Raw genomic sequence first — 26514 nt, 5'->3', positions numbered from 1 at the left:
AATCGCGGTACAAGTGTATTGCAGGTGAATCGTGACGCCTCTATTAGTGTCAGGACTAGAAATTAATTTTGAATGCCACTAGTCCATTGTGGTAGTAGATTCTAATTTTCATTAGTCCATGTGCAAATTCCACTAACCTCATATCATTCAACTAGATAAACAATATCAAATTTTAACTTGTCAATCAGGCTAGCTGTTTTTAGAACCACTAGTCTAGCTGGAGATTTCACTAGTATCAGACTATCGGCTACCCTTATTGTTTAGTCCTGTGTGTACAATGGTCCCTGTAATTCCTGTTAAGAAGGTGACTCAAATGGATATGATTCGCTAATAGTAAAAAAAAAAAAAGTAGGATTTGTTTTCTAATTTGATACCAAGAAACTATTTTCCTAGAATTGCTCATCCTTAACATATTTTACCACACTAGGGCACTGCCACTTCATAACCCTTCCAAATTCAGATGGCATTCATATCAGCTATAAAGGCCATGATTCACTTATTGATGTTTGTTATAAGCATGCACAATCATTTACTGAATCAAATGTTGAATTTTTACATTTAATGTATTTTCTACGAGAATAAGTTATTTAAAAACTGTTAAAATAAATACTGAACTGACTTGAGTTGGAATTCAATACGGCAAATTTAACAAATTAAAGTGCAAGTGTTCTTCATAACATTTTTCACTTTTAGTTGATTATGTCAGCTGAAAGCAGTTAAATGTTTAAAACAATGTTACCAATTGTATAGATGATACTCATGGCATTATTTCCCTATTAGCATTTTGCAGATACTAGTTCATTAGTTTGTGCATTACCGAGGTATATCATTTGTTTAGTAGTATTTTATAGATCTCTATATGTGTAACAGTTTGTGTATGACATCCCAAATATTGATTATTAAGCATGAACATTTCATTATAAAAAACACTTTAGTGACTAACATTACAAAGGAACTATAGGAATGCTTTTCTGAAGTGACTTCAGGCCATGTATAATTAAATGCTGGCTATTACAACCAACCCTCTAAATATTGTCAAGCGATAAAATAAATGAAACTGGTGACACTAGAATTATACCCCTCCCCCATGTGCCCGTTGAGATTTTGTTCAAGCATGTTAGTGATCAATCATTTCTGGGAAAGGGAAAATGGCAGCAGGTGTCAATATAGAGTGGAGAGTACTTTCATAGCATGATCGGGATATTTAGCTTTATATATACCACAATAGACTCAAATAGTTTTGATGTATAAATACAAACGTATAAAGCAAAGCTCTATATACCACTATCCCTGCCTGCCTTGAAGGAGTGAAATGTGAAACATGTGTTGAGAACATTGCACTTCCAGTTAAACAGCAGTACCTACCAATGGAGGGGACCACTAGGTTGATGGGTGGGATCAGAGGCCGTTCATGACGAGTAGCTACAAGTCTCTCGGGTCGCCATCGGGGATGGTTCACAGCTGAAATATGCAATTTCAACATGTTTTAATGTAATAAATTAATTTAGTTAATTAAGAAAGCTGGAATTCTCGGAGAAAAACCACCGACCTTCGGCCAGTACATGGCGACTGCCCCATGTAGACCTTGAACCCGCGACCCAGTAGTGGACGGCTGGTGGTAGCAGAATTTCAGAAGCCATAACCACTTGGCCGTAATAAACTAACACAGTCTTCACTGATTTCATACAAAATACAAATGACCTCTTCTAAGGGTAATTATACTTTAATACATTCCTATTTAGGTTGTCATTCTCTTAGTGATGTCAAAAGGTCACACGTTCATAATAAAACTGAAATCAATTTAATGCTGCAGAGTCAACAGAAAACAATCCATGTCCAATTAATTAATCAGTTCTTAGATAAAAAAAAAAATATGATATGAAAATTAATCCCTGGGCTCTCTTACTTTGAGCTTTTTTGATAATCTTGGATAATAAAATATTTACACAGACAGTAAGAATAATTTACATAGCATTATAACATAAAAGGCAAAAACAAAAAGGATAAATTCTGTCGACTCACACTCTTTGGTCCTGAGAAGGGACTGTCGTCCGGCTCCTAAAAGGGACTGTAATCCTGTCACAGTCGATTTGATATCCTTGTCCAGGAGGGGACCCAGGCGTTGACATACTTGCAGAAGGTGACTTGAAGATATGTGACGATTAAGACTGACCTATATTTCCAGGGACGCAAACAAAATGCATTTTAATAACTGCTAATGAATATTTTGACAGGTACTTCAGTTTTAAAGACATTCCTTCTTATATGTTAACACTCAAAATACATTTTGCTAACCAGAAAATGTAATATAAAATATAACGCTAAAGATGTGACAGCAATTACAACAATGCAACATTACACTGGAATAGGGAATGTCTGTAAAGTCTGTCACAAGAGCAAGAGGAAATGCTATCATCCACGAAGTATACTGTAGTCGTTATTTTTTTTAAATTGTTAAACATTTAAAAGATACATTTACATTTTTTTTCCAGACACATTTTTGGGGGACAAAAAATGGAGTGTTCTTGCTTCAAATTGTATCTTTTATAAGTTCCCAGTATCTTTTTAAGTGCTTTATTATAGTACAAAAAAAGTGCCGTAATATATCATCGTCTAGTCATAGGTTTCTGTGCATTATATATTTCTGTGCAGCCTTTTTATCAAGCTGTATCTCATTACTGATGTGACCTGATTGACACTCACTAGGACATTTTAGATGTTTGGTCATCATCTGTCGACTGACAAAAAATTACAGGAAGTTCGTTCAAAAAACGTTAGAATTTACAACTGATTAAAAACCTTGCAGAAATGTGCAGTTTTTCTTAATACACTTTTTATCTTGCTCAAAATGAACCCATACATGAAAAAGCAGCGTTATGTTTCATTCATGACCCAGTCTTTTTTGTTGTCTTTCAAATGTACAAGGGTGTCGTATGCAAATGAGGCCACACCAACTCGCCATTTTTTTTCTACTTCCAAAAAGCGTAGGATACATCCTTATATCGGTAAACACTGTTTGCGAAAAATTGTAAATCTTGTTTTGCCTTGATTTTCCAATTTTTATAAATTTCAAATGGAAAAAAAATAAATAAAAAAATTACCATCAAATAAAACTGATATTAGAGACTACACTAAAAAAAGATTATATTACAACTTAATTAATCAAATAAATAAAACTTATTATATTAATTGAATTTGATTAAGTTGACATAATGAAATGTCAACACAAAATTTTAGTAAACTTGTTTTGATGGTTAATTTGATGACAAAATATCATAATTGAAGTACCCAGTGAAGCATTTGTTTGTGCATATGAGTGAGTGAGGCCACTGTGGAAATTCCTTTTTTGTGTATTCAAGTTTATCTTTCTTTGAACACTGAATCAAAATTGAGACACGGACACAAATCATGACGGCTACTTCTGACAGATGAAATTTGTTTAAAAAAAAATCTTGTTTTTTTTAAAGTAGTTTTCTGTTGCTTGTTTTTTGTTTCCATCAGTAGATTTTACACTTGTCTATGCCAGTCATTAGTAATTTCAACAGTTTCCTACGGATATGAGTACATAATCGTGGCTGCTTCTTAAGTGCATGGAAACTGATAACACTAGGATACTACACATTAATAAGTTTTTGAGACACATGGATGGCTATATTTAAATGGATTTTTTTTTTATCAGTTAATTACTTATCATAATTTTGAAATTTTGGTCAACTAGAAGCTTTAGACCACCATACATGTGTAAACACAAAGGTGGAAAATGCTCTACACATTATTAGATTGGTTAAAAGCATCTGTGCTTAGATCTGCTTAGATGATTTATGCCTGATTTCCTGACAGCTCAGATTGCCATTTTCTGCCATTTCTGACATGACTGCGAAAACAGATTTTGATGTTATTATAAAAAAAAAACTTTTTACCATAAATAATAATGTTGCCAAAATGACAAGTTCTCTACATAACCACGTGCTTCTGTTTACTATCATAACATTTCGACCAATCAGTTTGCAGGCCTGTAGGGCATTTCCTTTTCTTTGTGGCTATAAATAGCAAAATGACCTTTGTTGAGTTGCTGTGTTTTCATTGGCTCAGAGCGGCACGTTCCACGATGACATCACGTACATGACCTTGCACATTTGATATGATAATGCTTAGGAAAATTATTCGAAATTGGACGTAAATAGTCACACATTGCCTATTTTTTCGATAAAACCTAATAAGTCAATAAAATTTAATTGAAATGCTACAATTAACGATGACATCAACCCAGATGAATAAGCTTGACAAAATTTTGCAAAATTTTTAGCATCCTTCCCACATGTCAAGTTTATCCACTTTCACATTTCTTACCAAATTTTCATAACTTCTTTCGTGTTGCCTGCCTTCCCAATCCAACCGTTTTGGTAAAAGCTGAAAAATATACCATAATCAATATAACTAAAATTCCGTGCACACCACAAAAAATGTGACAACAATGTGAAATTATTATAAATCAAGCTTTAAAATTTCATAAAATCATCATGTTTAGTACGGAAAACACCGTAAAGAGCGCGTAATTCGTAAATAAAAGCGACAACACAACGACTCGTCTTACCTGATGTTCTGTCAGCTCCTGTCTCAATGCCTGTAAAAGAAAAAGGCATGATCAGTAACAAGAATAAGTATTGAGTCCAACAAATCGACAAAATGACATCTACTTACCTCTGAAGCCCGCTGACATGGTCCTGATGCGAGGAACCGGGATATTAGGAAATAAAGTTCTGAAAAGAAAATGAAAATCGTGAACTTGAGCTCTCCAAAAATGGTCGAATTTGGGTGGTTTACGAAAACAACATCACATTACCTGACTCAACAGTGGAAAGAGATACGTCTGAGGAACCGTCACTAGGCATGTTCCCCTCCCTAGCACATCCACAGTCGTAAAAATCTGACGATAACTAACCAAATGTTAGAAAATGAGTCGCCATTTTTGTGTTATTTTCGTTCATCGATCGCAACAGCTTCACGCGGAATAGAGGCGGAGTAATATATAGGTCACTGACCTTCTCGAAATATGACAGTTGGGCGTGTTATTTATTGATCTTCGATCAATTAATACAAACATTATTTAAAAAATTGTAGCTATGACAATAACTTTTTGAATAATTTGACATATTACAAATCTATGCGATTCGAAATGACCTACTTTACTACGCGGATTTATGAAGCAAACCTTTTCACCTATAGCGATACGTCACTACGTACACTTGTACACTGTGAAAGCCATGCCGGTGTGTTTCCTCGCGTACAGCTGACTCTTCGACGGGTGTGTTAAATTTCCTGGTTTAAACAACGTGTTTGTAAAATTTAATATACATGTCATAATATTACGTTGACTTTGAAATGCGATTGTCACATCCCCCATATTTGTTTACATCCTTCGTCTTTATATTTTACAGAGCAGTGATGAAATATGATTCAGTGAAAACGTAAACATTACACGCGTACATTTGAGACCTCTTCGTTGATATGGGTAAAATAAGACATTCTGAAAATATTGAATGTCTTAACCATTCCAGTTTTTCCAAATACATGTAACTTGTAATTTTAAAAAATAGAGTTCTCATCTACTAAAAAACCCAAAATATTACAAATAAAGCGATCCATGCCCCTGTGGGATCAGCGGAGACATGCTTACTCATGATATTAATCGTGTGCATGTCTCCTTTATGTTAGTTTGTTATATTAATGATTAAGAACATATATATATATCCAACTTTCATAATGCCTGAATACAAGAAGGTAATGTTAACTGCAAATGAAGATGCAGAAGAAAACTGCATAATAGTTTAAACTAATGTTTTAAATAATTATTATTCATTTTGTAACAGGAAAGAGAATAGTCTGCTCAGCTTCAACTGGGGATCGAACTATCGATACCCAGATTCCTAGTCAGACGCTCTCCAACTGAGCTAAAGGGAAATTCCCTCTAGCTCAAAGCTAGAAGTCAACCGTAATCCTTTGTACAATTAAAACCTGCAACACTACTCCCCTTTTTAAATGTGTTTGCCCTCGAACAGCACAACCTAGGCTCTAACTCCCTGTCACCAATAGGAGGGCATGGACACCATTTGTAATAGGAAAGAGAATAGTATGCTTCACCAGGGATCTAACCCTCGATCTCCATGTTCCTAGTCGGACGCTATACCACTGAGATTGTAATCAGACGAGGAATAGCGATAAAGGTAGTGGCCTGTCGCTAGGGCTCGAACCCACAACCCTTAGGTCTCCAGCCCAATGCCCTACCGCTGAGCTAAAGGGAAATTTCCTACAGCAGACAATTGTTTTAAGGCAACCTAATTAATCCACATCTTTTACACTATTCTCCCCTTTTTTCAAACACCAACCCAGGTTCTTTGATTCCCTGCCAAGGGTTCTCTTACCTTGAACGGGGAGGGTGAGCGGCACCAATTTGTAATAGGGCGAGGAATAGTAATAAAGATAGATCTGCGCTTAGGGGCTCGAACCTGCGACCCTTGGCTCTCCAGCCCGATGCTCTACGGCTGAGCTCAAGGGAAATTCCCTACAGCTGACGCTTGTAAGGCAACCTAATATATCCACATCTTTTACAAGTTAAAGGGAATTTCCGTGTAGCTGACGAAGCGAAGATGACTGTAACCCTCAATCTCCACGCAGAGTTACGGTCCTTGCACTCCCTTTAATGTATGTTTGATTGAAAAGGAACGACAATTCTGGCTCGAGATTGCCTAATCCTATGTACAATTAGAACCTGCCACAATTATATTACAATTTGCTATTGAAATACTAGAGTAAAATGATATGCAAAATGAAGACGCAGATAACCTGCATCATAGAAAATAATTTGCCATCTATTAATGACCATACCGTATAAATTTTGAAATAAATTCTAGCCAAATATGTTAGATATTTCTTTTATTACGCATCTCAACTGAGGGAGATGTACCTTTAGCTCAAGCAATATAGCTGTTCTCAGGGGTGTGGGATATAGGGCAAGAAATTTCATTGAAAGAGATTTTTGGATTGAGTAAAAGCGAAGCCTGACCAACAATTTCTTGGAATTTTCATACCGTGGGATTTCTGTTGTTAATTTCACCCCTGGACATGAAGGATTTGACAAAAAGACCAACTTAAGCCATTTGGGCATAAATAAACAGGTCAATGATTTTTTAGTGTTTTTTTTCATCGCTGAGGCTGCTTCCACAATTTCCACAGTTTCATGACCTTGCACCATTTACGATAAAAAAAACAAATGTAAACATTGAAAACAGTATTTGGCTTTAAGTCTCTTCAATTTTTTTCTCTCAAAATTATTGACAAAATCTTTTTCCCCGTTAATTCATAACCGGAACAAGAAATTAGGCTTGAGCACGAAATCCCTGCTTGAGCATGAGAATGGATTCATGCCATGCATGGATACACCCACAGGAATGATTTTTTTTTTGATTTTTTTTTGCATAAGTGGCTTTTGTTATACACTATCAATGTATGTCATCATTTGTTTTACAGCATAATACATGTTTAACCAAAATCTTATCAAAACAAAAATAAGTTTACACAATATTAATTTCAAGTTAACAATAGTCCTGAAGGCTGAATTCAACTTTGAATCAAGGACATTTCTAAAAGTGACTCTTTCATGTCAAGGGTGTATATCAAGCAAGGGTGTATATAAGATATAGAGAATTTCCAACAAAGGGTTTTTACCCCACATCGCTGAGAGTTTAAATCCCAATGGTGGAATGTCCCTTTCCTACAACTCTGGGTATGAAAGGGTATTTTTCTCTCTCATATATATATATATACAGAAATATATCGGAAATCATACTAAAATGGTCATTGTTGTCCCATTATGACACCAAGCACTTTGATTCTCTTTCACCCGGTCCCCTTTCTTTTATACCCTGGACTGTCCTTTCATGTGTAGGAATGAGAGAATACAGGATTGTCAATTACACTTCTGCTTCATATTTTTTTTTTTTACAGATAAACAGATACCATGTCATGGTTTCCAGAGAAAAAGACCAGCAAGTCCTGGATACACCAGATCTGTACAAAGATCCTCAAAACTGGCCCTGTCCCCAAACATGTCGCCATCATCATGGACGGAAACAGGCGTTTTGCAAAGAAAAACAGCATGGAGAGAGCAGAGGGACATCTCAAGGGTTTTGATAAACTTGCTGAAGTAAGTTATTTCAGGTCACAGTATGCTATTGATATAATTGTCTCATTCATGGATTCTGAAGATTTGGAAAGATCGTTTTCACACTGTTCACTGTTTTAACTCACGACTACAGTATTAGGCAGTGAATACTCACAAGCCATATATTTGCTTGCTACATACCTCTTGTATAACACCTATTGTGACATTAGAATTAAGGAAAAGTGTATGCACAAGTTAAACTACATCATAACCATTATCACAATATTGCACACCTATTATTGGATAGTCGGGTGGCACGGTGGATAACACACTCGCCTTTCACCAAGGTGGCCGGGGTTTGATTCTCTGATCAGACATGAAGAGATATTGGATCACATCCCCGAACATGTGAACCAGAAAAACTTTTCATTGCTTCACTTTCTATATATAGATTAGAGATAGATGGGACAGGACTCTGGTAAAACAACTCTTCTTCACCATTATAGCTGATGCAGTCTCGGTGGTACCGTTCCACAATGACATGATGTAGTATTGAAGTCTTCTTCACCATTATAGCTAATGCAGTCTCGGTGGTACCGTTCCACAATGACATGATGTAATATTGAAGTCTTCTTCACCATTATAGCTAATGCAGTCTCTGTGGTACCGTTCCACATTGACATGATGAAGTATTGAAGTCTTCTTCACCATTATAGCTGATGCAGTCTCGGTGTTACCGTTCCACAATGACATGATGTGGTATTGAAGTCTTCTTCACCATTATAGCTGATGCAGTCTCGGTGGTACTGTTCCACAATGACATGATGTAGTATTGAAGTCTTCACCATTATAGCTAATGCAGTCTCTGTGGTACCGTTCCACAATGACATGATTGAGTATTAAAGGCTGCTTCACCATTATAGCTAATGCAGTCTCGATGGTACCGTTCCACAATGACATGATTGAGTATTAAAGGCTGCTTCACCATTATAGCTAATGCAGTCTCGATGGTACCGTTCCACAATGACATGATTGAGTATTAAAGGCTGCTTCACCATTATAGCTAATGCAGTCTCTGTGGTACCGTTCCACATTGACATGCTGAAGTATTGAAGTCTTCTTCACCATTATAGCTAATTCAGTCTCGGTGGTACCATTCCACAATGTCATAATGTAGTATTGAAGTCTTCTTCACCATTATAGCTAATTCAGTCTCGGTGGTACCGTTCCACAATGGCATGATGTAGTATTGAAGTCTTCTTCACTATTATAGCTAATGCAGTCTCGGTGGTACCGTTCCAAAATGACATGATGTAGTATTGAAGTCTTTTTCACCATTATAGCTGATGCAGTCTCGGTGGTACTGTTCCACAATGACATGATGTAGTATTGCAGTCTTCTTCACCATTATAGCTAATGCTGTCTCGGTGGTACCGTTCCACAATGACACGATGTAGTATTGAAGTCTTCTTCACCATTATAGCTGATGCAGTCTCGGTGGTACCGTTCCACACTGACATGATGTAGTATTTAAGTCTTCTTCACCATTATAGCTAATGGATTCTCGGGGGTACCGTTCCACAATGACATGATGTAGGATTGAAATCTTCACCATTATAGCTATACAGTCTCGGAGGTACAACTCCACAATGACATGATGTAGTATTGAGGTCTTCTTCACCATTATAGCTGATGCAGGCTCGGTGGTACCGTTCCACAATGACATGATGAAGTATTGAAGTCTTCTTCACCATTATAGCTGATGCAGTCTCGGTGTTACCGTTCCACAATGACATGATGTGGTATTGAAGTCTTCTTCACCATTATAGCTAATGGATTCTCGGGGGTACCGTTCCACAATGACATGATGTAATATTGAAGTCTTCTTCACCATTATAGCTAATGGATTCTCGGGGGTACCGTTCCACAATGACATGATGTAATATTGAAGTCTTCTTCACCATTATAGCTGATGCAGTCTCGGTGGTACTGTTCCACAATGACATGATGTAGTATTGAAATCTTCACCATTATAGCTATACAGTCTCGGTGGTACCACTCCACAATGACATGATGTAGTATTGTAGTCTTCTTCACCATTATAGCTAATGCAGTATCGGTGGTACCGCTCCACAATGACATGATGTAGTATTGAGGTCTTCTTCACCATTATAGCTGATGCAGTTTCGGTGGTACCGTTCCACAATGACATGCTGTAGTATTGAAGTCTTCTTCACCATTATAATGCAGTCTCGGGGGTACCGTTCCACAATGACATGATGTAGTATTAAAGTCTTCTTCACTATTATAGCTAATGCAGTCTCGGTGGTACTGTTCCACAATGACATGATGTAGTATTGCAGTCTTCTTCACCATTATAGCTAATGCAGCCTCGGTTGTACCGTTTCACAATGACATGATGTAGTATTGAAGTCTATTATAGCTAATGCAGTCTCGGTGGTACTACTCCACAATGACATGATGTAGTATTGTAGTCTTCTTCACCATTATAGCTAATGCAGTCTCGATGGTACCGTTCCACAATGACATGATGTGGTATTGAAGTCTTCTTCACCATTATAGATAATACAGTCTCGGTGGTACCGTTCCACAATGACATGCTGTAGTATTGAAGTCTTCTTCACCATTATAATGCAGTCTCGGGGGTACCGTTCCACAATGACATGATGTAGTATTAAAGTCTTCACCATTATGGCTAATGCAGTCTCGATGGTACCGTTCCACAATGACATGATGTAGTATTGAAGCCTTCTTCACCATTATAGCTGATGCAGTCTCGGTGGTGCCGTTCCACAATGACATGATGTAGTATTAAAGTCTTCTTCACCATTATAGCTATACAGTCTCGGTGGAACCACTCCACAATGACATGATGTAGTAATGAAGTCTTCTTCACCATTATAGCTGATGCAGGCTCGGTGGTACCGTTCCACAATGACATAATGTAGTATTGAAGTCTTCTTCACCATTATAGCTGATGCAGGCTCGGTGGTACCGTTCCACAATGACATAATGTAGTATTGAAGTCTTCACCATTATAGCTAATGCAGTCTCGATGGTACCGTTCCACAATGACATGATGTGGTATTGAAGTCTTCTTCACCATTATAGTTAATGCAGTCTCGGTGGTACTGTTCCACAATGACATGATGTAGTATTGAAATTTTCTTCACCATTATAGCTAATGCAGTCTCGATGGTACCGCTCCACAATGACATGATGTAGTATTGTAGTCTTCTTCACCATTATAGCTAATGCAGTCTCGATGGTACCGTTCCACAATGACATGATGTAGTATTGAAGACAAAATCAGAAACTGTGGTGACGTTGGTGATTAAAACTTTTTTCGTGAAGATATGCTTTCTCGTTTTTTTTGGCAGAAAGATATTTAATTTCTTTCAATTGAAAGGTTGATGGGACTTGACATGAACCTTCTATTTATTTGTAGATTGTCTCTTATTTCCTAATTCTTGTATGAAATGAAAAATCAGTGAAGAGTCAAGACCCATTATATCCTCCTAAATTGTATGTGTAACCCTCTTAGCCCCAAAGGCTGGGTAAGAACAACTTCAATGACTTTTCAAGGTCTCTTGTATTTATTCTCTCCAAAGAAACCTATTAACAAAAAGATACGAAACTAAGACTCAGTTACAATATACATATACAGTTACTTTCACTTTACGAATACGATGGACATGACTACATATATATTATCACAGGTATTGTTATATCATTACATGAATAAACACTATGAGTAAAATATATTATATTATTAGACAACACGTTGACACTGTGTGACTTAGTGCAATGAGTACACCCTGTTACATATATAGGTTTTGGTGGTTGGGTCTTGAATAATTGTTAACATGGCGATGTATTTGTATAGTCCAACACTAGAATAAAAACAAAAATTCTTTGGTGGAGACACAAAATAGTGACTTCCCCCACCCCACCCCACCCCACAATAGTCAGGCTATGTATCCCTGTGCAACCAAACAGTAGTGATGGATAATCAATTTAAAATCATAATCGATAATCGGAAGTAGCAAACCGATCGATGATCTTTGCATAATCAGTTTTATTGGACAGAATACCCAATAAAGTGAGAACACTACTATTGCATCAATAGACAGAGTTGTTCACTATACATTACTAGTATACTAAAGTAATAATATCTTTACTAGGATAAGAGAGAATAGGGGTTTTAAGGGGTTGCGGTGGCCAAGGGGCCTCTGACATTCTGCTACCACTAGCCCTCCACCACTGGGTCGCTGGTTCGAGACCTACGTGGGGCAGTCGCCAGGTACTGGCTGTTGGTTGGTGGTTTTGCTCTGGGGACTCTGACTTTCCTCCACCACCGAAACCTGGCACATCCTTAAATGACCATAGCTGTTTAACACCAGTTAATAGGACGTAAAACACAAACAAACCAAGCAAACTATACATTAGGTTTCATTCTTTTATAATGAATGGATATCAAGGATATTTTATGCACTTTTATCAATAATATAGTATAAATCATATGATTATATGACTTCCAAAGCATACTTTACACGGTAAACATTTAAACACTTTGATTTGAATGATGAACCGATTAAATCAAATTATCAATAATGGAATTTGTAATTGATAATCGTAATCGGAAAGGGCAAACCGATTGATTTTCTATTATCGATCATCAGCTATCACTACCAAACAGACATGTTCATTTGGCTTTTAATAACACAAAATCAGTCATGAACATGCTTCATCTCTTAAACTACTGTTTATATATATACGTTCATTTAAAACAGGATTATGAAAAGAAAAACATCATCATTGTTTTCAGACCCTGGAATGGTGTCTTGACCTTGGCATCACAGAAGTAACTGTTTATGCCTTCAGTATTGAGAATTTCAAGCGTTCCAAGGAAGAGGTTGGGTGCCTGATGGAGATCGCCCGGCAGAAATTTGCACGTCTTATGCAGGAAAGGTAGGGAAATCTTCGGTGTTTTGTCGGAACTATTCTTAATGACTGAAATCACATCTGAACTAATCTTGCACAAGATGCCTATGAGCTTATGGTAAATGGTACATTGTCCACTGTGAAACATATCTTTGCTTTGATTGACTTCCTGTTGACCAGTAGCTACAATACCTGCATAAAAGTTCCTTAATTCCAAGGGTCAAAAATATTAAAAACATAAACATCATGATGTAAATTGTTAGAGGTTTAGAGCCATGGTACTTTTGTAAGTTATGGGATTGAACCCATGCAAATCTATTTCTGATGAATTTAGTTGAGGTCAGTGGTCAACTTTGAGAGCTGGACAGGGTCAAACATCAATAAAAGCAGGTCAAGTTAATGTTAATTTACTGTAAGAATCTCTATAGCACTTAATCCTTGGTATCTATCTACTCGCCAAATATCACAACCCTGGGTCTTACTGAACTCCAGATGATGTTTAATGGGTTTTTTACGCAGCATAGCCACTGTTGACATTTGACCCCAGCACACTGTCATTATTAACCTTAACCGAATATATGGTAACAGCAAGACTTGAAGTCTACAAAACTTACATGCGTAATTATGTTATAGCTCTATACCTTAGAATTGTTAAGATAACTTATTTGAACTATAGAACATCTTTGACCGATGTGATCTTCAATATTAGTCAAGATTCTTTATATGAGGAAACCTAAGCACTCCAGTACAGTTACTTACTAAGCCAAATATTGCAGTCTTCTAGTTTATTAGAAGCTTGTTGAAAAAGGAAAAAGATCAATAGAAGGTCATTGCTACGGATACCATTAGCTCACAGCCTTTTGTGTCGGGTGGGCTATACAAAAAATATCCATGTGATCAATGATATCCTTAAGTAAAACTTACCACACCTTTATATTACCATTCATATATATAACCCTACCAACTTCAGTAGGCATTCATGATCACTAGCTTGTGAATGCCATGAAACGACTATAGGCTGTGAATGCCATAAAACGATTGTTTAAGTCGACATTAGTATGACATCATAATTGGATACCACTGACCCTCCCTGTTTTATATATTGAACAAACGTACACGATATAAATAATAAATGTAATTGAATTTCCTATTAGATGAACAGGTTAAAAAAATGGTAAATGTAAGTATTGAACTGATTTCAGTTGGCATTTATAGTCAAAATGTTGGCCACTCTAGCCTTTTAACTTTATGACTTACAGCAACAAAACATTACTGCATTCAAAATGTTCCTCCTTCACTTTATGTACATGGATGTAATATCATTCCAAATTTCCCCATATACTACGTGCTTATTAAGTAAGTGAGGTATCCACTTGATCTGTGTTACAGGGAGTTGATCCAGAAGCATGAGGTGTGTGTGAGGGTGCTTGGTAACCTGTCTTTGCTGCCCCCTGATGTACAACAGGTGGTGGCCGATGCTGTCCACTTCTCCAAGAACAATACCAGGTAAGAGCCAATCAAATGTTTAGATTTTTTTACCTCATTTCCACAGGGGCCTGTGCCTTGTGGCTTTGGGAAAATATCACTTACAAAAAGCAGAAATTTTCAAGGGAAATGGGCCTTTATTAGGTTCCAAATTCACCCTAACTATTACAAGTTTATATGAACAAAGTGTGCCCCTGCTAGCCTTTGGTTTAAAATTATGTTTTTCTTATTGTTGCTAGTGTCACAATTTCTGAAAAGAAAATCTTACCTTACGAGATTTTTATGAACAAATAAAACAGATGAAATCAGCAAAATATATGTATCAACAGTGTTCTAAGATCAACAGTGCTGTCTTTGGATTTGAACCTGGACTTCAGATTGTTACACCATCACTTTAGCTGACTCAAAGCTAACTGTTTTATGGAAATATCCTGGCCCAACGTTAACTGTGCTACAAAACAAACAAGAGTACTGCAGGGCGGAACATTATACGCCCGTCGAATGCTATATGGTGTTATATACTATCTTGCATTAAAATAATATTTGCTTCACATTAAGAGTGGCTAGCTAGCATGCTATAAATCTCCAGAGATCTCCAGACAAGATTCAAGTACTAGAAATAAACAAAGGGCAATAACTTTTGCAAAAAGCCTACCAAGTTTCAACGAAATCGGTCGAAAAATGTAGGAGGAGTTCGCCAGACAAAATTCAAATACTGAAATAAACAAAGGGCAATAACTTTTACAAAATTGTCAAATCAAAATTCTTTTCAGGGAAATACAACAACATATCATGATAATAAAGCCTAACAAGTTTCAAAGAAATCGCTCGAAAAATGTAGGAGGAGATCTCTGGACAAAAAAATAAATACTGAAATAGACAAAGGGAAATAAATTTGGCAAAAATAGTTTAATCAAAATTCTTTTACTGGAAACACAACTTCATATCATGATTTTTACGTATACCAAGTTTCGAAAAGATCGGTCCAAAAATGTAGGAAGAGATAGCAGGACAAAAATCAAACACTGAAAAAAACAAAGGGCAATTACTTTTGCAGAAATTGTCGAATCGAAATTCTTTTTTGGGAAACAGAATTTCATATCATGATTATATTGTATACCAAGTTTCAAAGAAATTGGTCGAAAAATGTAGGAGGTGATTGCCAGACAAACAAAAGTTTACGTCGGACGGATGGCGCCATACCATAATACTCCCGTCAAATTTGATGGGCGTATAAAAAGTAAGGGGAGAATACTGTATATTTGGGGGGGAAAACAGTGCATTGAGACAAGGATCGTTAAATACTACAATACCATGCAAATCCTTAGATGTTCAATGCAAATGTCCACATCTTAAAATAGCAGAGGTCTATGATGTAGTATCATAGATGTCACTGAAGTCATGGAGGTTTTGTGGAAGGTCGAAGTGTCCAGGCCCTTCCTTATCATTGTATGATTGTCTCTCACATGTCTGAGCTATCGGAGAAGAGTCTGTGATGAGCAGTCTTGGTGAAGGATGCACATGGAAACTAGTTGCCTAGGTTCCCCCACCTTAATGTCATCCTGATCCCACACTGGCTACAGGACTCCTTACTGCATGGGGATAAAATATGCTTAAAACAAGTTTCATATATATATATATTGACAGTATATTATAATTGGCTTAACTCTTTCACCCCTAGGTATATGGAGAGTCAATGATGGTCTACAGTGGTGAAATGGTTAACAGACTAGATTTGTCCTTATATGACACTGAAATCATTTGGCTTTAAATAATTATCTAGCTGATAAAATTGAAAATTATCTAGTTATCAACAATGATCAAAGTCTTGACAGTTCAGCATTGCTTAGTAATAGTTTCTTTTACAACCCAATAGCATTATAAGAAAATTAAAGTATTAAAGTGACTGAGTAATTATGCTAGAAACCTAACATGCTATAACTTGGATCAAGTTGTTGAAGAGACATAAATAAGGATCCAGTCATACCTACGTAACAATGTCACTCTACAGATTTCATTTCTTAGCTGTCGCAAACTTTATATATTTGCTCACAAGTATCACATTTTGCATAAATTCTGTTACGGTGTGGATCTGTTTTGAGGCATAGATACATTAATACATCACACAATAAAAACAAAAGCCATGCTTGGTTGTCAGTACTTACTTACTACTTTAAATTTCTGCTATGTTTGCACTGCCAGTGTCATTGATATCGCATGCCGTTAAATCATTAACGTGGAACATGGGTGATATCACAATTTTAAGTTAGAGGAAAAGTAGAACAGAATCCTATAATGTTTTTTTAAATGTTACATTTTAATAATTATTCACTTAAAAATTGGTTCTGCAGATTTTCAGCAATATCTCATCGTTTATGGGATGTACAGGATTTACTATAAATGGTAATTGTCCAGTATCAAACTTTCACAGTGAAAGAAAAGTGCCAGCAGAATTAAAGCAGTTTCAGACTTACTATCCTGTCATCATGTGGCTCATTTGACGAACAAATAGGTAAAATATACTATTTGTCATGTAGAATACCTACAGTTTGAGGGAAGGTAAATCCTGAAAACCCTTGATTTGAAAGTCGACCTGTCCTTGACCACCATGTGTCACTGGTTAAATCAAAGCCAGTCATGATGTAATCTTGAAGTGTAAGAAATACAGTGATATTGCTTCACTTCCTTCTGTATGTTTGCTATATTATAGTTATTTGTAGCATTACACTCAGAAATGTAGGTCATTAAAGCAACATTATTGATCTAATAAGGAAAGTTACAAACTTATATGAATATTATAATACATTGTTTATATGCATCTTGTTTTTACGGGAAAAAAACAAGCTGTTTGAGAAGAGCATTGCTCACCTATTTGTGATACATTTTAAGTTAGAAAATATTGATAGAAACATACATGTTGTAGGTTGCAGAACTAGACTTGTTATTACGGTATGAGCGACTTTCTTTGTTATTTTACAATATAGGTAATCATACAGAATATGGGTTACAATGTAATTACAGTGTTACATATGTCCAAGTATGACTAATATTATTCTGATAAAAGATCTTTGAAATTAATATATGTAGTAAATGAATCTTTGAATGGTATCATAAAAAGGTCTAGATCAAGTTGAGTTTGAATTTAGCCCTTCTGGCCTCTAGAATATGAATAATGGTTCAGCACATTGCAATGCCTCAATCTTTGTGATTCTATATAGTTATATACCTGAAAATTTTCGCTGCTTGTTCACTTTTCGTCTTTTTTTGCTCTTGACAATGAAGGTGAATTTATTACGACTGCAAATACAAGTATGCAGGCAGCATATACCACAATATATACAATAACACTGTGCGACCATTGATTTTACCAGTGTAGAACGAATGACTGGGGCCCCTCAAGTATAAAAACAAATACGTTTCAGCACATTGCTTTAATACTGCATATAAACACCTCAACCTTATAATAGGCCAAGGCCAATGGGGTGTGGTTATCTTGCACTACATAAAAAACCTAACTGAAACATGAAGCTTGCTCAAAAACTGATATTCAAGTTAAGCTGGCAATAGGGTGATGATGCTGGGGTGACTGCATTAGCTCCCTTACTCTTTGAATAGATGAATTATGGTTTAAAAGTCTACTGGTTGGCCGTTTAAAGCACAAAAGGGAGGTCCAGGTACACCATTGGAGACTAAGAACTATTGAAACTGTGGTAGTAACACACCAAATGAACCAGGGCAATGAGAACTGCATCCAACAGCATCGTACCTCCCAACCCAGGGGTGTCCAGAGCTTCTCATTTATACCCATCTGTCTAGTATAGGCATCACGACAGTGTCTGGAAATTAACATGTTTTCATACATTTATCAAGATATACAAAACCTGAAGTTATGAACAAAGGCTTACAGTTTGTAATAAGTACAGGTTTTGAATTTTCAAGATTTTGGTTTAAATCTTTTAGACATAATTCTGTTTTCTATAATAGATTTTTGAAGAAAAAAGTGAATTATGTGAATGATGATAAGAATCGTGGTCAAGATGAATAACTCTTGCAGGTATGTAATAGGTATGGTTGCTATTTTCTATTGTATATAGGAATAGCTATTTTTAGTAACACACATGCAGTGTATAGCATGTGGAATCACTACAGGGTATCTGTACATCATATATGTACGGCGGGAGTCAACAGGTGTTGAAGAGCAACCTCAACCTTGATCCAATGGGGGATTTTATTGTATGTTTCACAATGTATTGAATATGTGACCCATTGCTTTGATTTTATATAGATTTAGATATTTAACAGAGAGTTTAGTAAGAAATTATGTTGTTAGTTTGTTTTTCATTGTAAAAAAAGTTTTTGTGCATGTGTTCATTTCTTAACCTATGTATTTTTATCACTTGTGAAGTTTCTCTTATCTGATTTTTCAATAGAGAAACACAATAAAGTAATGAAGTATTGTTCCAGGGTCTGGATGGCATGATTTAGCCACTGTCCCATGCAGTGAGCATTTTGAAGTTTTTATGGAGTAAGGGAGATAACCCTAAGAAACTGAGACTTCATTGGTTCATAGTAATCTAATTGATTGTATTCAAAGTGAAAAATGAAGGAAAATATGTGTGCTGTATTTAATGACATATTTTCATACTGCTGTGTTTTATTATCCACAGGGCAATACTGAATGTGTGCTTCGCATATACGTCCAGAGATGAGATTTGTGCTGGCATGCGGGAATTGGCTGAGGGTGTGTCAAATGGGCTTATCAGGACCAGGTGAGTGGTCATTGTGGAGATGGTAATTTGCTTTATACTTAAGTTATACTTTATAGTACCTCAAGTATTTTACACACAGAAACCGTTTAAAAAGGATTTCCTCCTTCACAGATTGTTGGAATTTTTTGACTCGGTGAAACCACATCATATGCAGATACGGTATACATGAAGAAAGGAATTTGCGATATGACTATTACCCTGGAATTATGGCACATGAAAATTTAAATTTCCTTTCCAGGAACCTCCCAAGTGTAACTTCTCTTAAATTGTTTGTGGATATTTTGCTAACTTGGCACAATCAAACTACATCATATATACGTGTGCTTGAAGAAAGGACTTTTTTTCCTGGAGTTATGTCCCTTGAAACTAACTTTAATTTTCTTCTCCAGAAACCTTGTAAGCACAAACAGGGTTATATCTTTTTCTGTATCAGGTTTTTATATATGAAGTATTGTGACATGTTCAGATATAATTGTATAAACAGTTCTGAGTATGATTCTTTGAGCCTAATACAGTGTTGTTTTTGATAAGTGTTCCTAGTCGGAGACATTTGATATGTTTCAAAGTTTGGATGTGTTCAATCTTCGTAAAGAAAATTAAAAAGGCTGCTAAGAATGGGACAACATATTCTTTTAAAGTAAATAGGACTTTTTTCCAAATAAATTCCATTTACCTGTGTCCAGGTGTATGTTTGCCTCACTTTAACTTGACATTCTTTCCCCAATCAGTGATATATCTGAGGATTTGCTGGAACAGTGTCTGTACACAAGGAATTCCAGAGATCCAGATCTCCTTATCCGGACTTCAGGAGAGGTGCGACTCAGTGACTTCCTTTTGTGGCAGGTATGTTTCTATTACAAAGTCTGGTTGGTATGAGTTAAGAGTTGGAACATAAGAATGAAAATATTTCCCACTAAGTAAATGTGAAATAATGAATGCTATCAAATTATCTAATAGTCCCCAGACCACTTGGAGAATCGTTCCTGTATTAGTTGATAGGGGAGTCAAGCAACAAGTGATTTCTTACATGGTAAATGAATACAGCATTAGTACCCTATTGTTAAGTGGTGGGAAATTTCCTTGAGCGAGTTATTTAACTATAAACAGCACAGGTCAGAAGAAATAAACAGTGAACCCAAAACGGGATTTTTTTTAGGTAAATATTGATGTATTTTATACCATAGTATCCATTATTCCAGAAATGTTTATAAATATGTACGTTATATATTGTTCACTTGTGTTGTCTATTACAAGATATATCCTGCATGTGGCTCTTTAAATCCTGGGTATGACAGGAAATACTACAGTATTAGGGTCAGAAAGCTGTTGAAGAGGTGTAATTGTACCCTGAAAGGGACACTTTGGTATTTTAGCTAATATTGGGGGATAAGAGATCAATATAAGCAGAAAATCACATATATTTCAAAAATGTTTGAGTCATTGGAGGTTCTGATTAAATTTCTTCTCCAAACTAGCATTTGTTATGAAAAATAAGTTTCTGAAAATGATATCCAAATAGATGGCTTCACATGGCATGTAGATTAAAAAGTTGTTTTCAAAATTATTTCTTACCTTACACTGTCCCTGTTACCATAATAAACAGACAATTAAGTAGATGTACAGTTAAATTGACATAAAAGTATCAAGTAGTGAAAATTGTGTACATAAAAATACTTCTTTGAATTGTATGCCTATTTCATAGGCCGCTTTCCCACAAGTATTCCATTTTGGGTATACGTACTGTCCCATTTTGTTAACACTTACACTATACCACATACAGTGTAATAGATGTGTCTGCAAGGTAATTAATCATTATTTTCTAGTGGAAAACCTATAATGGCATGGAAAAACTCTTACCTTTTTACATCATTATAAATAATGTTAACAAATCATAGTTTATGATATGACCATGATGAGACTGGCAGTTAACAAATTATAGTTTATGATATGACCATGATGAGACTGGCAGTTAACAAATTATAGTTTATGATATGACCATGATGAGACTGGCAGAAAATCATGATCTTCCTTTTATCACTTTATAGGACCATGTCTGTGAGTTAAACATATCTATAGCCAATTACAAAGTTATAAAAATGATACTTTTGTGTGTTTACAGACTGCATACAGCTGTCTTGCCTTTGTAAGTGTCCTGTGGCCGGAGTTCAGTGTGTGGCATCTGTATTCAGGCGTTCTACACTACCAGAAGAATTATCAGGCTGTCAAGGTAAGGAAACCCTCAAATTCTATACTCCTTCCTGCCATTCTTAGATACACACATTCCCTATAGTTATTTCTGTAGATCCGGTAATTAACCCCTCCATACCTATTCATCTAGCCTTCCTGATTTCTCCGTTCACGTTAAGGTGTGTCAATCCAAACCAAACTTGTATTTCCAATCTTCCAGGCTCCAGTCTTTCCCTTCTGGTGTCTGATTTGATAACTATATTAAAAACCTTTCCATAATTGTACATCACAATTTTTAGCCCACCATCATCTGATGGTGGGCTATTCAAATCACCCTGCGTCCGTGGTCCTTGGTCCGTCCGTCGTCCGTCGTCCGTCGTCCGTCGTCCGTCCGTAAACAATTCTTGTTATCGGTATTTCTCAAGAAGTACCAGAGGGATCTTTCTCAAATTTTATATGCAGGTTCCCCTTGGTCCTTAGCTGTGCAGGGCAACTTTTGAGACTGATCGGATTAACAACATGGCCGACAGGCAGCCATCTTGGATTTTGATAGTGAAAGTTTGTTATCGCTATTTCTCGGGAAGTACGGGAGGGATCTTTCTCAAATTTTAAATGTAGGTTCCCCTTGATCCCTCGTTGTGTATGTTATATTTTGAGACTGATCATAAAAACAAAATGGATTAAAAGAAGAACTAAACAGATCTTTCTCATATTGCAATGATCGATTCTATTTCTTTCACATTAAGTACTGTACTAGTAAATATGTGAAATGACAAACTCACTTTGAAGGTTGGCTTTCATACACATCAGTATTAAGTTTGGATCAAAAGTTACCTCAAGGTGCATTTACTGTTAACATGACTCGATCAAACAGATTAGAGGAAAGAAGAGAAAAGATCGAACTGACAAAGAACTAATGAAGATGGTACAAAGGTGGGCACCAAGATCCCTCTGGGATCTCTTGTTTTTAATCATATTAAATTGAATGTTATAAAAGTAAAAAGCATAATAATGTCTACTTCTGTGATAAATATCTTTTTAAACATTTGATTACAAATGCACTATTATTTTCTGACAGGATGCGAAGGAAAAGAATGATGGTGAGAAGGAGAGGAGACAGAGAGAAAGTGACTACGAGAATGTAGTGAAGGAGATGAAACAGCAGCGAGGTGTGGAGGATAGTGAGGACAGTGTTAGTATACAGTGTAGGCTACAACAGTACGCAAAGGACAGGGAGGCGCGCACACAAACATTTCTACAGCACCTCGACCACAAACATGAACAGTTTTTCCAGAATATACTACACCAAAAACCAACGCTTACAGCAAATTGATGCAATATTACATACTTAATTAGTAAATCTAAATTTTAGTCATTAAATTTTATGATTTTAATGCTAGGGGTCCATTTTAAGACTGTTTTTGTTCTTGCTACATTTTGTTGTGTAGGTTAACAGATTATGTAATGCCTTTTCATCAAAGAATGAGGAGGTCTTTTCAATAAGAATGGTCACTATACTTTATTTATTGTACATGTTGATGTTTTTATGTGCATGGAATATTCATAAATAACTTTTGAAAATTTAAGCTGTGGGCCCTAAAAATTAATGGCAATTTAAAACACTTGAAACTTTGAAATATGAGTGTTGCCTTCATGTAATGTTTGTTCTGTAAAGCAGTTTTACTGTAAAGCAGTTTTACTGTAGTGGTAATATTTCACATGTTGAGGGTTAACAGATTTTTGTTCATATACAAGTAAATAATTTTAGAGTGAAAGTCAGTGTTGTGATTGTCCAAAGTGCACAGTCTATGATGCTGCCACCCTTCTTTGATGTTTTGTCTGAATGGTGCAAGTCCAGGAATATTTCAATATCTGATGAATGAATGTTAATATATCTGTAGTTTATTTATATGGAAATCTATTGCAATATTTAATGGAATGATTTTGTTGATTCTTTAAAAGAAAAGAAATAAGAAATAAACATTACAAATCATGTGAATTCTTTTATTTTCCTTCACCAGTATACAAGGTTTGATATGTGAGAAAGAAAACAATTACAAAGGTCACTCGAACATGACTATATTTAAAGATTAACAAAACTCGATATTACCTGGAAACCTGTGTTAAACATACCCTGGATGAGGCCAAACTGTTCTAGATATACATTTATGTTAATTGAATCTGTAAATAGTAGGTATTTTCAGAGGCTGAAGAATTTTCTTTTAAAACACAGTAAAAACATTTAAGCTGGGGAGTCCATTGTCACAGAGATTCCTTGATAATAAAATACAGAGCCTGTATTTATTAAATCCCTCTCATGCTCAAGCATAAACTTTGTGCTCGGGCCTCATTTATTGTTCCGGTTATCAATCAACAAAAAAATAATCTTATTTATCAATGATTTTGAAAAAATTGAAGACTTAAATGCCAAATACTGTTTTCAATGTTTACATGTGACAGAGTACAGAAATCCATGCTTGAGCATGAGAACGGTTTCATGAATACGTATCCTGGGCTTGTCCATTGCACTATCAGCCATGATATTTGTTTATGTTAATATTTCCCTGCAAAATTGCTATGACAAAACTTCAATTTGTTTCTGCTTCCTAAAATGTCACAATCATCTTTGTGGTAAGTTGTCATACTCAATAAGATTCTGGCTTAGGTGGCAGTGCTAGTCCAGACTATTGAGCAGTTTCTTCATTTCTAAAGTCACAGAAGTCTGAAGTGTCAAAAACTTGAACACATCCTCTTTGAAACATGCTATCCGCATTCATCTTGCTGAGATGAAGGTTTCATTACATTCAAGGTTACAGCAGTCAAATGTTTAAATCTTATATATGTAAGAATTATAATATTTGGCTTGTAGGTTGCTGTCAGAGGTTGATGTTGTCCAAATTAATTACATTGACCCACATGTCTTAGGGACCAATTGTGTTGACACGGAGTACAAAATAATCACATTTGGTCCTTAATTTGCAGGGATGAACTTCTTGTTGAAATTCAAATTTTTAATCAAGAGTCGGGAGTTAAGAAGCTTGATTTAACGTCGCATATACATGTAACATAATAACATTAGCACTGTAGTGCATTTCTTGCGACAAAACATATATAAAATTTAACAAGGATCACAGTACTTATGGATATATATATATATATTTAAAAACAAGACAACAATTCAATTTAGATATGCTACAAATATACAGTAGAACATATGAAATCACAGTTTATGCAAAATAAAAATTTAGAAATTTAAAAGAAATAATTTAATAGTGAACACTTGAATGTCACACAAGTGTTACAAAAGAAAAGTTAAGACACTATCATAGTGTAATGTACTTATATGCTAATGTAGCAAAGTGTACAAATTTACAGGATATACACTAATATAGTGTGAATTAAAAAAAGAGACAATGAAGTCATAGATTGAAACAGAGAGCTATAATTATGATATTGTAAAAAGTAATGAACTTTTAAATAATAGAAGTCTAAAATAACTATCAAATATATAATAAGCATAGTACTGAACTATATCAGCAAACTAAATAACAAAAGCAACAGTGAAGTTAAAGAGTTGAATTAGAATACATGTAGGTAGATTCCAAAGGGGGACAACTCACACTATATGGTGTGTGCAGATAGCACATGAGCAGACCTTATTGCCCCAGGTGCCAAACAGCCCACGGAATGACTTGTAGTTTTCAGCTAACCGAAGTTCATTTGGTAGGCTGTTCCACACCTGGGAAGCAGCAAAACGGAATTCACCATTGGGACCTTTACGGGGTTATCTTGCCTCAGATTGTAAAAAACGTCTTTCCTCTCAACAAGATTTTGTAAAATTGATGGAGAAATATCATTTAAAAATTAAAAACCTCAGTGGCCATATCTTTCATATTTTACATGTAAAAAATCAAGTTTGTGTTTTCTTAGAATATCAATTGCAGGGGAAACTTAATCATTTTCAATAAAACGAAGTGCTCGCTCCTGAACTTTTTCCATTTTCCTAGTATTTGTCAATGTACAAAAAGTGCCAGGCAAGTGGTCAATAGTTAGAATTTGATAGAATAAAAAACTTAAAAAATGGGAATTTCCTTTCTTTGGAAGATTGTTTTTAAAACAGCAAGTTGATTAGCAGCATTTCTACAAAGGCAAGATATATGTACAGCAAATTTAAGAAGAAAGTCAATATCCACACCGAAAAAATGAAATAAAATCTATCACTACAGCCTCTTGATGATCCAATATTGTCATTTCAGCTTTAACAATATTTTACCGACACCATTAAATAACTGGTAGCAATACATGCCCTGTGGGCCCTTAACTATTGCTTAGATGATACTAAGCGCATCATTTCATAAAGTAAGCAGTCAGATAAGATACGACAATTGCTACGACCACTGTGTACACTAATATGAATGCGATTGCCGGCCCCAGACCTTTACTGACCAGAAAACTGGTCACCTCGCTTCCTCCCAAAAATGTGTTGGCTAATAAGCCCGAGCTCCTCACCCGCCTAGAAAGCTGCTCTGCACTGAGCCCGGTGGCGGTTGCCTCAGTGATGTTTCTGTTTACCTTCGCCTCCAAATCTTTGTAGTTACCACAGTAGGCCAACAACTGAACGCAAAACTCCTTTGCAAATTCCACGCAGTCATCTAGCAACACGTTATACCGGTGTGGCGCCGCCCTTAACGCTGCGAATTGGAAAGCTTTGATGTTCACATCCTTGTACTTCCCAATGTAAAACGATTTCTTGATTTTATGTTCAACATTTTCGAAAGGTTCCATTTTTGACCTGATTTTGTAAGTACCAAGTTCTTCGTTTTCGAAACAAAGCTCCAACTCACTCACCATTAAAAGCGCGGGAATGTCGAACGGGTCGTTGGACAGCATATCCTGCCATGGCCCCTCGACCTTGTTAGCCGCACAAAGTATAAAAGCATGCCAGTT

The 26514-nt window shown here is 35.9% G+C and overlaps 2 protein-coding genes across 4 annotated transcripts in view; one reads left to right on the top strand and one right to left on the bottom strand.

Annotated features, from left to right (window-relative positions):
* The window catches only part of LOC110456447 (PH-interacting protein-like), a 34524-nt gene extending 29420 nt beyond the window's left edge, over positions 1–5104 (bottom strand). For both annotated transcript variants that reach the window (XM_021507219.1, XM_021507221.1), the window contains exons 1-6: positions 4844–5104; positions 4702–4760; positions 4595–4624; positions 4351–4410; positions 2023–2173; positions 1366–1461 (exon numbers count right to left, since the gene is read on the bottom strand). In XM_021507219.1, the coding sequence (XP_021362894.1) occupies positions 1366–1461; positions 2023–2173; positions 4351–4410; positions 4595–4624; positions 4702–4760; positions 4844–4892 (445 nt within the window). In that variant the 5' untranslated portion in view covers positions 4893–5104. The remainder of the gene's footprint in view (positions 1–1365; positions 1462–2022; positions 2174–4350; positions 4411–4594; positions 4625–4701; positions 4761–4843) is intronic.
* LOC110456448 (dehydrodolichyl diphosphate synthase complex subunit DHDDS-like) lies at positions 4810–25408 on the top strand. Of its 2 annotated transcripts, none has more exons than XM_021507223.1 (8): positions 4810–4888; positions 8005–8203; positions 13011–13153; positions 14516–14632; positions 19279–19380; positions 20109–20223; positions 21500–21607; positions 22646–25408. In XM_021507223.1, the coding sequence occupies exons 2-8, from the start codon at positions 8018–8020 to the stop codon at positions 22898–22900; spliced, it is 1026 nt and encodes a 341-aa protein (XP_021362898.1). In that variant the 5' UTR covers positions 4810–4888; positions 8005–8017; the 3' UTR covers positions 22901–25408. The 2 variants fall into 2 exon arrangements, with proteins under 2 accessions (XP_021362898.1, XP_021362897.1); XM_021507222.1 differs by lacking the exon at positions 4810–4888 and adding an exon at positions 5210–5305.
* The last annotated feature ends 1106 nt before the right edge of the window (positions 25409–26514 follow it).

Source organism: Mizuhopecten yessoensis, unplaced genomic scaffold (assembly GCF_002113885.1).
Source record: "Mizuhopecten yessoensis strain PY_sf001 unplaced genomic scaffold, ASM211388v2 scaffold8745, whole genome shotgun sequence".
NCBI classification, from domain to species: Eukaryota; Metazoa; Mollusca; class Bivalvia; order Pectinida; family Pectinidae; genus Mizuhopecten; species Mizuhopecten yessoensis.
Note: the sequence above shows the minus strand (reverse complement) of the source record. Positions and strands in the feature narration are given on the sequence as shown.